Genomic DNA, 16,442 nt, shown 5'->3' on the forward strand with positions numbered 1-16,442 from the left:
TATAGTCATACCCCGTGACACCCCTCATTATTTTTCTCTAGAAGCCCTAGAACAGGCCGACCCCGTTTCTGCATATGTGTATGTTAGTTAAATTAAACAATGACATCACAGGTGCTATATTTTACAGGGTAGGACTACTCTAACATACGTTCTAAATTGAAGTGGGTGCATTGGTGGTTCTACGCCTACAAATAACCCGTTGAAAGATGCAGAGTTATTGTGGTATTGAATATTATCCTAAAAAGATATGCGACTTGTTTTATCAATGAAAAGTATACTTATACCATTTCAAAATTGAGTTAAAATTGCTATTTGGACGGATTTTCTGTCTTTTTGAATATTTTGATTTAACGGTCGTTGTTGTCTTATTCTTTTTTTGGGTTCTCGATATATCGTCTTATTGTTCGCTAGCAATTGTTGCTAGCTTCGGCCTGGTCCTTACGGCCGTCAACAATGAGCAAAGAAATGTGTTTGTTTTCGTCATTGTCCTTTCAAAGCGGTTTTTGGTGTTAAGTTTTCTCAGTGGCAATCATACTAAGTCTGAATATTTTTTCTATGAAACCAAAAAGGGTGAACTCTTGTAAAACTTACTTTAACAAACGAAAGAAGGATATGGTTGGCGACTTCAAAGATGTTCAACACCGCCACGTTCGATTTTTGAAGTGCCATTCCCAAATTATAAGGAGCTTGTTATTCAGCGGTTATCGTTGGTTCTTGTCTGTCACATTTTTTTCTCGTATTATTTTTTTAAATTAGAACCGTAAGTTTTCAAAATTGACTTGTTCCATATTTTTATTTTATATCGGAGCCTTTTAAAGCCGCCTATTCGGTATGGGTTTTTCTCATTGTTGAAGGCCGTGTGATTACCTATATAATTGTTAACATCCACTTCATTTCAATTTCGGTGGATAGAACTTTGACTCATTGGCAATCATACCACAGCTGAAGATACCAAAGGGACATTCAAACTAACAAGTCGAAACTTAACTGATAACCCCATGGCTAAAAAAGATAAAGACAAACAGAAACAACAGTTCACAAAACACAACATAGAAATCTAAAGACTGATCAACACAAAACCCACCAAAACTGGGGTGATCTAAGGTGCTACGGAAGGGTAAGCAGATTTTAAGATTCCTTCTAATAATACTATAATTTTCTACTTAAACAATATTTATGAAGAAGCAAAATTGGATACTTTAAGACTAAATATATATACAGACATGCGGCAAATTTTTTTCAGAAATAGGAATACAAAAGAGAAATTTCAGCGTCAACTGGTGCATTTTATCTTCATTATTAGAACGATTTAAAAAAAAATAATAACAAAACATTAAGAATGCACTAATATAATATGTTTGATCAGTTTAGATATACTGTTCCCAAATTTAATGCCATACTTAATAGTGAATTAGACATAAATATTACGTAGATTTGAAGACAAAAAAATTCTTTATCCTAGGATCGATTACAGAGTTTAGTTCTTGAATTTTGTTCTTGGTGCTTATTTTTTTCATTTGATTTTGATGATTGTCGGTATATATTACGCAAATCGACTTCAATAAAAAATAAAAAAAAAAAGTTAAAAAAAATGTTATGATTTACAATGAATTCAGTACTACTTTTTTCTGTCCAAGAACAGACTCAAAGAAAGAAACCAAGCATCTAGCATCGGGTCTTACATCCGGGTCATTATGCCAGCATCTCATCATCACGCTCTTCATGTCGTCTGGTGGCGGACAATGAATTGTTAATGACGGACGAAGTCCTTCCTCCACGACAGAGAGTTCTACTGAAGAACGTAATAAAGTTTTCATATAATCAGACGCTTCGTAACCATACCAAATTTCCCACAACAAGATTCCAAAACTGTAAATGTCTGCTTTCCGGTCATAGCATACATCCTGTTTCAGGACTTCTGGTGCCATATAAATTGGAGAACCAACAGCAGATGCAGTAATGTCTATTTCCGCTTTTGTCAGACCAACGTCCGACAATTTCACTATATTTTCTTTAGTTACCTGCAACAGAGAGCATTTTAGCTCAACTTCGATATTGAAAGCTATTTTAATTACTTCTTTAACATATGAGCTGAGTCGGATAGAAATCGACTTTATGTAAGTTCACGTACACATGTACATGTATAAAGTTTTTGGTTGATTTTGGAACATTCATATGCGAAATAAAAGATGAGCTTGGGCTTATATTGTAGGGTTCTTATAACAACTAAATTTTCAAATACTCACAGACTTTGTATAGAGATTTTGTCAATTGTCAATCGGACATAAGTTTACATATACATGTATTGATATTCAATTGCATAAGGTCGATTTCTATCAATGGTATATTTCTATACTTTACTATAGAAGACAAGACAGAGATAAGGCCTTAATTAAAATATTGTTTGTTTCCCCAATCCCGACCCTGCCAAGCCAGGTGTGGGTAGCTAGGTAGGTAGGGAAATAATTTTTATTTTTCCAAAAAGCTTGACATTATCGGACGATCCGGCAAGCCTGAAAATCCAAAATAAATAAAATAATATTTCACTTAGTTTTGACAATAAAATTTTATGAGTACATGTAGCACCAATCTTGCAGGGTCGGTCGTGATTGGGGAAACAAACAATATTTTATTTTAGGCCCAATTGAAAACTTTCTTAAACTGGTAAAATTTTAATTATTTTTTTTTTCTCCCTCGAGTTTTCGAATTAATACTTGCTTTGTTGAATGCTTGATTTGTTTGTTTTCGCCTTGCCTCAAAATATAAATTTAAGATGTCATTTAACGTGTATTGCATGGATCCATAGGCGGATCCAGGGGGGCCTGCCCTCCCCCCCCCCTTTTTCGTGGGAAAAATTTGGTTGATTATATAGGGAATCACTGAAGCATGACTGGAGAGGCCCCCCCTTTGTCAGTCAGCAGCCCCCTTATGAAAAGTTCTGGATCCGCCACTGTGATCCAAATATTACTGAAGACTGTGGATTGAACTTATAAATTAATGCATTTTTGTTTCAGTGTTCGTTTTGTTTGTCGTTTGAATTTTAGTTCAAACTTACAAAAGAACACATGGGTCAGACATAAGTTTTTCAAGACGTCAATTTAACTTTACCCTGCACCCATTAAACCAAATATAAAAGATAATTCCAGAAATATAATTTTTATACCCTGACCAATATCAGCTTTCTTGCGCTTTTTCTAATCCGGGACTTCCATGACAATGACGTTCTAACAATAAAACACGATTTCTTAATTTACCAATAAAGTCAATGGCGGATCTAGAAAATGTCCCCTGCCCTGCCCTTCTCTCTCCTAAATCCGCCTCTTAAAGTATACATACCAATATGTTGGCAAGTTTCAGATCCCGATGAACTAGACTTTTCAAATGAAGGTAACTTAGGCCTTCACATATCTGTACAGCATATCTTAACGATGAATTCATTGACGTCTGGTACTCTGGATCATTTGAATGACATTTTCCCGCGTTTTTAAAGTCAGTATTTATCACTTTGTCTAACAATGTACCAGAACAATATTCCATAATGAGTGCCAACACTATAACAGGCTTGTCACTGCGCTTGTGATGTTGTATAGTAGAACCGTGGTATTGCACAATATTTACATGTGAAAGATCTCTGAAATAGAATATTAGAAGTACTAACTGATCAATGAATAATTCCTGAACAGCAAAGTAAAACAAAAAATAATAAGAGGCTCTTAAGAGCTTGTGTCGCTCACCTTGGTCTATGTGCATACATGTATTAAACAAAGGACACAGATGGATTCATGACAAACATTGTGTTTTGATAATGGTGATGCGTTTGTAGATCTTACTTTACTGAACATTCTTGTTACTTAAAATTTTCTTTATCTATAATAAATTTGGCCCTTTTAAGTTACAGAGGAAAATGTTTTGTAAAAAATATACAAAAATTTACCAAATTAATGAAAAAGGTAAAAAATTTAATATGAAGGTCAATTACTCCTTAAGGGACCAACTGACCATTTTGGTCATGTTGATTTATTTGTAGATCTTACTTTGCTTAACATTATTGCTGTTTACAGTTTATCTCTATCTATAATAGTATTCAAGATAATGACCAAAAACGGCAAAATTTCTTAAACAAATACCAATTCAAGGGCAGCAACCCAACAACCGGTTGTCCAATTCATCTGAAAATTTCAGGGCAGATAGATATTGACTTTATAAACAATTTAACCCCATGTCAGACTTGCATTAACTGCTTTGGTTCAGAGTTATAAGCCAAAATCTACATGTTACCCCTATGTTCTATTTTTAGCCTTAGCGGCCAACTTGGTTGGTTGGCTGGGTCATCGCACACATTTTTTAAACAAGATACCCTAATAATGAGTTTGGCCAAGTTTGGTAAATTTGGCAGAGTAGTTTCAGAGGATAAGATTTTTGTAAAATATTTCAAAAATTTACGAAAAATTGGTAAAAATGACTATAAAGGGCAATAACGCCTTAAGGGGTCAACTGACCATTTTGGTCATGTTGACTTATTTGTAGATCTTACTTTGCTGAACATTATTGCTGTTTACAGTTTATCTCTATCTATAATAGTATTCAAGATAATAACCAAAACGGCAAAATTTCCAATTCAGGGACAGCAACCCAACAACCGGTTGTCCGATTCATCTGAAAGTTTCAGAACAGATATATCTTCACTTGATCAACAATTTAACCGCGTGTCAGATTTGCTCTAAATGCTTTGGTTACAGAGTTATAAGCCAAAATCTACATTTTACCCCTATGTTCTATTTTTAGCCATCTTGGTTTGTTGGCCGGGTCACCGGACACACTTTTTAAACTAGATACCCAAATGATGATTGTGGCCAAGTATGGTTAGATTTGACTGAGTAGTTTCAGAGGAGAAGATTTTTGTAAAAGTTAACGACGAGGACGGACGGACGACGGACGCCAAGTGATGAGAAAAGCTCACTTAAGGGCTAGGTGAGCTAAAAATGATAAAATAATAACCTTACAAAACCAACAACAGCAAAAAAATATTAGAAAAAACTTAGTTTCAATGGTGATTGTTATTTGAGTCTATTTCTTTTCACTAAGTCTACTCTACTCTTGTACATGAATTGAGCCATTGTGGGTTATGGCACATAAGTAGTTACCCTGTTGGGAGTGTAGCGGATACATGGTTATGTAATCGTATTAACAGTTGTCAGCTTTTGTCAAGTAAAGCACACCGTTTGCTGCACAAGACTTCCAAACGACATCATTATGATATTTACTCATATAAACGCTCAACCTGAATAATCCAGTCGTTATATTTCACTCACTTCGATCGATACATCAACCAAAGGCGTATCCGAGGGGGGGGGGGGGGCTTGGGGGCCCGGCCCCCCTGTCGTGGAAAAAAAATGGTTGATTATATAGGGAATCATTGAAGCACGACTGGAGCTGCCCCCCTTAGGTCAGTCAGAGGCCCCCCCCCCTTTATAGGAAAAGTTCTGGATCCGCCACTGTGACAACATGACCGAAAGGGGGCGCTGTAATTAATCGAGTTAAGAAGTTAACGCATTCGTCACAACTCGGTCAATTCCGTAATTCCATCTGATAGATGGAGAGAAACGGAGTCACCCGAGATTGACGATGGTTAAGAAACGCTATATATTTATCTACATACAACTGATGCCCTAAGTCCATGATCACAAATGAATCTACTTTTGGTACACAATATTCTTACCTTAACGTTCTTTCTTCCAATAGTATATCAGATACGTTATTAGCGTTCAGAGGCGTTCTATACATTTTTACTGCAACTTCCTGAAAATTATCTTCGTCGTCTTTTAAACGGGACATATATACATCGGCAAAACTTCCGCAGCCAATCAGATCGTTCCCATTCCATGTTATATCTTGAAATCGGGAATTTTCTTTCCGTAGATTTTGAACGTAAAACATGTCAAGTTCGCCTTGCAATCTCAGACATTCGACAATTATTTGTGGATACAATTCCTCTAGATTTTTCTTTGATCGAGACAGATCGGTATTCAAATTTTCAAATAGTTGTCTATCTGACTGTAATATGTTTGGTATTTTTCCCTCCAGTACCGTTATACTAGAATCGAATCTTTGTAAAAATAAGTTCACATTTTGTTCTAATTTTCCATTATCCCGAAGCAATTCAACAAACAGTTTTGATGCCTCTTTCATTTTGTGTTGACAATTGTCCTTTTTATAAGATTTGAATAAACTTTTCACCGATTTAGAGGTCACATCTAGTGTTTGATCAAGACAAACGATAGTTCCAAGACTTTTTCTATTCATAACTTTATTTCTAGAAGCGCTGGAGAATAACTGTTGAATCGATTTCGTAGGTGCCTTTACTGAGGTATGAAAGTTATTCACTGCTTTCATATCTCCTCCCAGCATTACCCCTGAAATCAAATATAAACCTTTATAAATACGAATATATTTGTATAATTATAAGTAAAAAGATATAGGAAGATGTGGTGTGAGTGCCAATGAGACAACTCTCCATCCAAATAACAATTTATAAAAGTAAACCATTATAGGTCAATGTACGGCCTTCAACACGGAGCCTTGGCTCACCGAACAACAAGCAAGAAAGTGTCCCAAAATTACTAGTGAAAAAAACATTCAAACGGGAAAACCATGCATATCAAATAATAATAAAAAAAACCCACAATAAACAAAAAGATAAAAGATATACTATCTCCCAAAGCCCGAAACACCATTTTATATTGCTGTATTGTGTCCTGCTGAAAGTCAAGTGGCAAATAGTTCAAGCTTACTCAAGACGAGACTGTTTTATCGCAAGTTTGATAGAGCTGAGGTTACACCACTGATTTGGCTGCTCCATCTATTTGTCAATTTTGCCTACACGTGATCACAAAACTTTAAACAGTTTTAGTTTTCTTAATATTCTTATCAAAATGAAAATAAGGAGGTATTGTATAATTGCCAATGAGCCAATTATCAACAACTGAAGATAACAAGGGCGAAGATGAAATCAATTGTGGAGTCGCCGTATGGTCTTCAAAATTGAGAAAAATCCATAACGTATACGTATTAAGCTATAAAAATCCATGGCATGCATTTCGGTGATGATTAGTCCTGAAACATGTTAAGCATAAGTACTCATACATATCAAAATACCTTTTCCCTCTTTTCACCTACCTTCCAGTTCTTTAATCCTGTCTTCCATTAACTCAAAATCTTGTCGAAGTTGTTCACTAATCTTTTCCTTAACACTTTTAACAATGCCTTCTGATCGTTCCCAAAAATCAATCTGTGATTTCAATTTCTGTATGATCTGTTCTGATGCCTCCTCTGCGACCTTTCGCCAATTACCAAGAACATCCGGGCACTCCTCTTTGCTCCATTCGTCAATTCCCCCATCTAACCATGAAGATCTTAAAAATCCTTGGACTCTACTATTTAAAAGCTTTGCTTCGTTTTTAAGCTGGAGACGTAGATTTGTAATTGCTGTGTGTGTGTTAGTTTCTAGAAGCTGAATTCCAGTTTTCAAATTTTCTTGCATTTTCCGTTTTTCTTCCAGACCTTTCGAATCCATATGTCTAGCAAGTTTTAAGGAATATAGAACTCTTTTGATCACTTGTGATAAAAAACTGAAAGATAAAATGTTACATGTCTTATGTAATAATATTTAACGGAATGCAATTGTCCATTGAAAATATAAAGTTTTCGATTGAGGTAATTTTAGTCGTTTCACTCGAAGTCTAATCGCCATGTTGGAGGTCAAATTGCACAAGTTCGAGGTCAAATTGCACAAGTACGTTCAAAATCAACCAACAAATTCAACTTGTTATCATTCGACCTTTGGAAAAGTTGTTTTTTTTATAGCCTTGTTCAACTGATAAAATTCAAATCCATTTTAACTCGGCGGAATTGTGTGCTCATATGAGGATAACGAAATCAGAGATCTATATTCTAAATAGATTGAAGATTTGCATAACTCATCACAATGATTTAGTAAGAATTTATATTAGATCTAATTGTACTACACATATTAACATAGTAACAGGTTGTTGATTTTTGTTGTCAAGTGTCCAATTGTATCATTTTTTTATGCCCAATTTATGGGCATTATGTTTTCTGGTTTGTGCGTCTGTGCTTCCGTCGTACCGTCCGTTCGTCCGTTCGTCCGACTGTCCCGCTTCAGGTTAAAGTTTTTGGTCGAGGTAGTTTTTGATGAAGTTGAAGTCCAATCAACTTGAAACTTAGTACAAATGTTCCTATGATACGATCTTTCTTAATTTAATGCCAAATTAGAGATTTCCCCCCATTTTGACGGACCATTGAGCATAGAGCGAATGGGGCATCCGTGTACTAGGGACACATTCTTGTTTATAGCTATGATGCATTACATAAAATACACAAGTCGGTAATTCTATAAAATTAAGACAATTAACTTTAAACATTTTTTTTCAAAACCAAGTATAGGCGAAAAGTCATGACTTAAGACCAATATTAGTCGTAAGTTTTTTTGTGAAACCGACCCCAGCTTTTTCCAAAAGCCCATTGGATCTTTTGACTACAGAAACACAGCGCCATGAGTGTACACTGTTTTAAAAGATAACTATTGCAGTACGGGATTCTTACCAATAATGTATATTAAAACCATTTTTCAAACATGATGGCATGAATTTTACAAGTCCATCGGTTATAGCTGTGAAGTCTTCTGGTTCGTCGCCATGTCTTGATACCTTTAATGACTAGATTTGGAAAATGGAAAGAGAAAATTATTCTGATTATTCAACCATTGTTTTTTTTTATCAAATTTCAACCTATAGCTTATATATGCGTTTCACTTCTTCTCTTACAGTTTCCTATATCCATAATACTCGTAAATAATTATTATCGTATTAATATAAAAGAACTATAAAATGGTTTTACATTAGTCATTTTTGGGGCTCTATATAGCTTGCTGTTCGGTATGAGCAACGGGTCCGTGTTGAAGGCCATACTTTGACCTACTAGTATAATGGTTTACTTTTACAAATTGTGACTTGGATGGAGAGTTGTCTCATTGGCACTCATACCACAGCTTCTTATATCAATCACTCTGTTTATTTCATAATAGGAATCATATATGTAAAGTACCTTTAAATTTATAAGCTGCTTACTAAAAATGTATATCGTCCGTATTATACGGTACCCTTAACAAATAAATGAGGGTCAGGATATATAGGGATCCCTCATTGTCTGCCTCATTTCTTTATTTTTCATGTCTGTGTTCTCTATTCTTACCATTTTTTACCCTTTTCTCTATATTTGAGCACCCAATTATTCTCTATTCTCTTTTTATAGCCATTTATCAGGCATTTTTTATTTCTCTTAACTCCATTCATACCTCATAGACAACATAATTAACAATAACGGCGAAGCGGATCGTTTACATTTTTTAAAACTTTTTGAAAAATCTTCGAAAAGGGCAAATTTGACTTCCGCAATATACAATGTACCTCTGTTGCCGAAATGTAAAATAGCTGGTCCTTCTGTATTCCTGGAAATAATTTCTTTAGTTGTGACAAGGTTGTCTTTGTAAGATCAGATTTATCAATTTCCGGTACAGTGTCCCATTTGTTGAAGACAAACATAGCAGCATCTGTTGAAAATTCTTGGTCACAAATAGACGATGTCGAGCGCAAAAACTGGCGAACCTGTAAATTTAAAAAATGGTCAAATATCTGTTTCAATATTGTGTTAACCATCTATATCGCTTTAATCATACCCGAAAAACTATCGCAAACAATCGACAGACTATATGCAAGTGAGAAGTTGAATTAGAATGAAATTCAAAACAGTGTAGCTGTGGCCATTGATTGACACATTAAAATCATCCATTGACTGGGACAATTTAGGTGAATTTTTGTATGTAACGACCAATGCTCACTATGTACTTTTTAAAGACACTTAAACTATGGGGTCACCAAAGGTTCTCAACACCTAAATAAAGTAATTCGAAAAATTAATCAGAAATAACACGATATTTTGATTTATATCAATTATATAAATCAAAACACAAAGGTTATTCCTGATTAATTTTTCGAATTATTTTATAATTAAAGGCGTTAAGAAACCTTTGGTGACCCCACAGTTTAAATGTCTATCGTAGGTACGTCGTGAACAGTGGTCGTTACAGACAAACGTTCACGTAAATTATCCCAGTCAATGGATGATTTTAATGTGTCAATCAATGGCCACAGCTACACTGTTTTGAATTTCATTCTATTACGCGCGCACATGTTTGTGAAATGGCTTTAATTCAATGGAGGAGTCGATTTCAAAATATTGGGACACAAAATACAACTGTGTAACTTTTGTAGTCTTACTTGCTGTAGTATCCACTACATTTTAAAATCTAAATTATACACACTCATTGGCGGATCCAGGAGGCCCCTTATACATATGTGAATCATTTGTTTGATTATATAGGGAAGCACGACTGGAGTGAGCGCACAACTCCCCCTTTATGATAAGTTCTGGATCCGCCACTGACAATCCGCCTAATCTTATTATGAACAAAAGCATCTATTTCTAAGCGGTTACACCACTAAATACTTCAATTGTATATATGAGAGCATTTTTATATATGTATACCCGGCTAAACCACTAAATAAATCAACGTTATATGCCATTAACGCCCGGTTACCCAACTAAATATATTTATCATATGAGATAAGTCCTACCCCATTTTGTCCGGCTACACCACTGCTATCCAGATGGATTTGTGTCCTGTAATTTATTCACGACTACGTACCCTTTTCTGTAAGCCTCCAGCAGATGAACTATTAATGATGTATATAAATCCAGACACTTTAGATGCATACTTTTCGATCAATGGTACAACATTTCTATTTTCACCTACCCCAGGTGTGTCAATTAGTATTACACCCGCCTGTAAATATACGTCATGAATTAATATTTGTTTAAGCAATTAATTTCTTATCGTAGAGGAAGCGTGATATCACACACGACAAAATAACTTTCGATGGTATTTTTAGACGCAGTGTATATTAGGAATTTGATGTTGTCGGATTATTTCTTTGTTTTGGTTAAAATTATCCACAATCTACCATAAACTATTCGTTTGATTTTGATTGTTGTCCATATTTGAAGACCATGCACAAACACGCGGCTCTCTAAATAATGTTTTTGTTAATATGTCAATTGTTCTAATTGTTTTCTCTTAGTCGTATACCTTTTACAGCGAATACAAAATAGTTTCACTATATAATTTTACAATTTAGTTTTATCAATTAATTATTTTATTATAGCCAGTCTTTTTCTCCTGTCCAAGCATACAATGTACATATATATATATTACATTCGATTTGGTTTTTTTCTCTCGAAGGTCGGTGGTTTTCTCCGGGCAATCCGGCTTCCTCAACCTATTAAAACTATACGCCACGACATAGCCCAAATGTGGCGCTTAAAAGTGGTGTTAAAACACCAATAATCAATCAAGCAATCAAGCAATCCTTTCTCTCTTCGTGTATTGGAAATTATAGTAGGGAGATATTTTGTTTGTTTCTTGTTTTTAAATTTAAATAAAAAACAAAGGTTAATTTATATTTGTACCTTTTTCAGTTGGCTTGGCCAAAATATTTCAATTTTGTCATAAACAGATTCCCCAGTCGTTGTATCAATTTCTGTTACAAGATGTTGAAACTTTTCAAAAGTAACCGATTCTGAAAGATCGAGTATCTCTGGTGCATGCCGACGTTCATTTTTGACAATTTTGCGATGAATTATTGCAATTCGTTCATTTGTCCTGGATCCCTTTATTTCACAAACAGTTCTTGTGGTAGGAAGACAACCAACTGGTAACAGATCATGGCCCAGAATGAGGTTGATAAAACTGCTTTTGCCCGAGTTTGTTTCTCCTTAAAAATGAAAAAAGAGGATTATACATTATAATGATTTATTCAAAAGAATTAACCAAAATTCCGAGCTGTCTCGTATATATTCAAACATGTATATATATATATATATATATTATGTTTTTTAGATGATATCTAAAACAAATTAATTCATGCAACGTCTATATCTGTATCAGACCACATGAAATATTATAAACCTATAGAAAATTTAAGTTACATAACGTGTATACATGTATCAGACCACGCACTATTATAAACATATCGAAAGTTAAAGTTACATAACGTGTATACATGTATCAGACCACGCACTATTATAAACATATCGAAAGTTTAAGTTACATAACGTTTATACATGATGTATCAGACCATACATTAAAAGAGCCAGGGGAAGAAAATTATTCAAAATGGATAAAAAATGTACTGTAAATTATAGGTAGTCAGGTACATGTGAGAAAAAAAAATATAATACATTATTGTTAATTTTTGTTTATAGAGAATAACATTAATCCATAATGTCATAACTAGAATTTTAACGCATTCTTGAGCCTCCATATGGAGTTTTTTTATTACTAGTTTGTGATTACTTGTCCGTTTTTATAGCGATTTTTAATTACCAGACCAAATATTTCATATTTTTTTTTATTATTTTATAATGTGGGACTGTGTTTCAGTTATTATCTTGTTTAATTTTTTTTTTTGATGATTATGTGATTATATTGGCAAAACATTTGTGATTATCTGATTACTCGGCCACGCTATGAGGGGCCTCATTTTGCATGAGCTTAAATTAACTTGTCAACACTGCAAATATAACTATATTAAAATTTTATACTTTTAAACTAGATGATCTACCGTCAAGTTTTTTTTAGTGAATTGTGTAATAAAGGAGTTATGTAATATTGAAATATAAGATCTATTCATTACAGGATCTGAAAACTGAATCTTTGTTGTGTATAATTACTATACACTCAGTTTTATAGTATTTTCATGAATATTAATGAAAGAGGAACTATGGGGAAAAATAAAAGATTTTTTTAATTGTTAAAACGAATAAAATAAATTGATGTATCGTTGCTCTTTGAGGTTCCTCAACGGTGTGTCCAAATAATCACATAATCACATTTTTTTGCCAATATAATCACATAATCATTAATTCTATTTTTTAACAGGATAATACAATAATCATATCAAATACAGACATAGAATATCGAAATGTATGGTCTGGTAATCAAATAATCACTATTAAAACGGCCAAGTTATCACATAACAAATAAAACCATGAGGAAGCTCTTCTTTGTTGAGCGTCCAGTAGCAAATATTACAAGCATTTTCAGAACGAGATTAAACCAGATAACAATACAATGTTAACCATACCTGTAACAAGTATTGGACATTCAGTTGACCTCAATTTGCTTTTCATTGTTACAAGTCTGTGCTTGATTCCAGGAATGAAGTTTTCTAAATCAGCTTCATGATTCTTTGGTAATTTCAGGAGAAAATTGTCAACGTCTTCGCATTTTTCAGTTAACACTCTTCGATTTTCTTCCTCAGCTTGCAAAATATCAGTTAAATCATGCTGAATCTATATTTGTAAAAAAAAGTATTTATATTATTGAATATATTTTCAGTTGATTACTCATTTGGTTGAATGATTGTATAATTGATGGTCCATTGGCAAATATTCATGCACATTTTGGACGAGATTACTCATTTGATTAAATAACAATTAAGTTCTTCTGTTAAAGATACAGGTAATGAAAGACTTACATATACAATGTTTGTGTTAGCAGAATGGTATTTTTTTGAAGCATGTGGAGCAGGATCAGCTTACCCTTCTGTAACACATTAGATCATCCCCAGTTTTTAATGGGGTTAATATTGCTTAGTCTTTAGTTGTCTATGTAGTGTCTTGTGTACTATAATTTGTCTGTTTGACTTTTTTAACCATGGCGTTGTCAGTTTTTTTTTTCGATCTAGGAGTTTGAATATCTCTCTGGTATCTTTCGCCTCTCCTTTGACTACACAAGCAAATTACAAGGTGCGTCGAAAAAAAAAATACTCTGAAATCGTAAATAAGAAAACATAAAAATATTTTTTTTTTTAAACGAGAATTGAAATTTCAAAATAATAAGGCAAAACCACGTGTCTACTTCATGAATGAAAGAAAACATCTACTTTGACCATGATAACAGTATGCATCATGAATCTGATGTTCAGTAGTTGTCGTTTGTTGATGTGGTTTATAAGTGTTTCTCGTTTTATATATAGATTAGACCGTTGGTTTTCCCGTTTGAATGGATTTACACAAGTCATTTTGGAGCCCTTTACGCTTGTTGTTCAGTGTGAGCCAAATTGAATGTTCCGTGTGAAGACCGTACACGTACTTTGACCTATAATGGTTTACTTTTACATATTATGACTTGTATGGAGAGTTGTCTCATTGGCACTCATACCACACCCTCTTATATCTATCTATACTAACCTTGTCATTGTCCTGCGTTATGTTTTGTAATCTCCAGTATTCGACAACACGGTTCATAGCGTCGTTTTTATTTTTTATTCCTTTTCGATCTATACCAAAGTCCTTCATTACCTGAAAGACTGTACTCATGTCGGGTATTTTAAAAATGTCCTCAACACTGGAAAGACGTCTGCTGTAACGGTCCCTTAATTGATCTTCCATATCTTCCATATCTGTTTTATTTTGGAACAGGGTACCTCCTTTGTAAAAATATAACCAGATTAACTTTTTGTTTCTCGATTCCAATGTGAACACACAATCGAACAGTGTGTGAACAGTGTGTGATCGACAAGTTCAAGTATTTTAAGTGATGGCAGCTTTTGTACAACTTAAAACTTCTTGAAAGAATATAAAATTTGTAATCCAATTGCAAGTTCTAATACTAACGTTAAATCCAATTTTCACCGATAAAGTAATCTTATATATTCTGAATACATTTAAATCTGTTCACATTACGTTTAAAATTTCACTATTATTACAGAAACCCGATATCACATCATATCATAATATTACATGCAGTTATTTATTATCCGTTACTGCATTTATGCACTGCTGTATGTCCCCACTAAAAATTAAAAGTCTGAAAATACCGGCAATGCAAATACATGAACGTTTCCGCGAAAAAGCAATTAAATTTCAATAACAAACCTCCAATTGGGTTTCCCAGTCTATTCATCTCTTTCAAAATATAAACACACCTTTCAAGCCATATCAAGTTAAAAAACAGATTTGAATCTAAGATAAACTTCTTTTGTTTAAAAATATGTCCTCTTTAAAGTTGACAATTGTGTAATCGTCCCAAACCGTTAAAAAAGACTTTAAGTACACTATACATGCAATTTAAATTGTTATACTTCCGTATTTGTATAAAAGATATATATGCATACTTATTTATTTAATTATAGTGGGTGACTCCAATGTATAGATCTCAGCGGTATTTCTTTTGTGTCATAACACTGCACAACATAACGTTTATAAATAGGTTGTGTCAGATTATGAATTCGATTAATATAAAAGTTTTAATGTAGAAAGGACCCGTTGGTTTTCTAATTAAATTTGTACCAGGCACATTGCATATAATAAAGATTGAAAAAAAAAACCCAGGCACATTGCATATAAAATACGCGACAAACAAAACCTTTATAGACGTTATATATACAATTGACGAAGTTAGTTGTCTGTCATTTTTGTTTTGCTAAATTTATTTTTAAACTAGCTCGTTTGGTTTTCTTGTCGTTTTTTCATCTTGCACTTTGCTGAAGGCCGTACGGCAACATATACTGTATATTCATTTTTGATTATGGAATACCAATATTCTTGGAATTTTCGGGTCTAGGAGAACCACGAGTGTTAAATAATAATGTTTAAATTAAATTTTCTTTAGGTCCAATGCACAACGAAAATGCATGTTTTCTTTAGGCTAAGTGTACCTAAAAAAGTTCGTTTTCTACTTAAATCCACGAAAACTCTTTCCCTCAGAAAAATCTTATGAATCAACAGTTACAATAGTTGCTTAAATCAACGTCTTTTGGACTCTGTTGGCCATGGATAGTTGTCTAATTGGTACTGAACCCCTCAAGGTGACACCACGTCTCTTTATTATTTCATGTTTTAAAGGTTATTATTTATCGCGCACATGCTTTTTTTTTCAATCACAATAGTGTGAGTATGAAACATAGAAGAACACAAGTCTGCAATACATTCAGTAGTTGTCGTTTGTTGATGTTGTTCATAAGTGTTTCTCGTGTCTCGTTTTTTATATAGATTAGACCGTTGGGTTTCCCGTTTGAATGGTTTAACAAATGTCTTTTTGTGACCCTTTATAGCTTGCTGTTCAATGTGAGCCAAGACTCTGTGTTGAAGACTGTACCTTGACAAATAATGGTTTACTTTACAAATGTTGACTTGGAAGTAGAGTTGTCTCTATGGAACGCCACAGCTGCCTTATGATAACAACAACCATATCATTACGGGTAAAGATATATATCATGAAGCAAATGTTCTATACTATAACA

At 33.8% G+C, this 16,442-nt stretch overlaps 1 protein-coding gene across 1 annotated transcript; it reads right to left on the reverse strand.

Annotated features, from left to right (window-relative positions):
* Positions 1-1,155: 1,155 nt before the first annotated feature.
* On the reverse strand, positions 1,156-15,202 carry LOC143044821 (uncharacterized). Its single transcript, XM_076217001.1, has 10 exons — positions 14,389-15,202; positions 13,281-13,488; positions 11,605-11,909; positions 10,784-10,921; positions 9,486-9,683; positions 8,623-8,735; positions 7,177-7,628; positions 5,720-6,413; positions 3,337-3,631; positions 1,156-2,021 (listed from the first exon to the last, which is right to left on the reverse strand). The coding sequence occupies exons 1-10, from the start codon at positions 14,596-14,598 to the stop codon at positions 1,602-1,604; spliced, it is 3,033 nt and encodes a 1,010-aa protein (XP_076073116.1). The 5' UTR covers positions 14,599-15,202; the 3' UTR covers positions 1,156-1,601.
* Between the last annotated feature and the right edge of the window lie 1,240 nt (positions 15,203-16,442).

Source organism: Mytilus galloprovincialis, chromosome 9 (assembly GCF_965363235.1).
Source record: "Mytilus galloprovincialis chromosome 9, xbMytGall1.hap1.1, whole genome shotgun sequence".
In the NCBI taxonomy this organism is placed as follows: domain Eukaryota; kingdom Metazoa; phylum Mollusca; class Bivalvia; order Mytilida; family Mytilidae; genus Mytilus; species Mytilus galloprovincialis.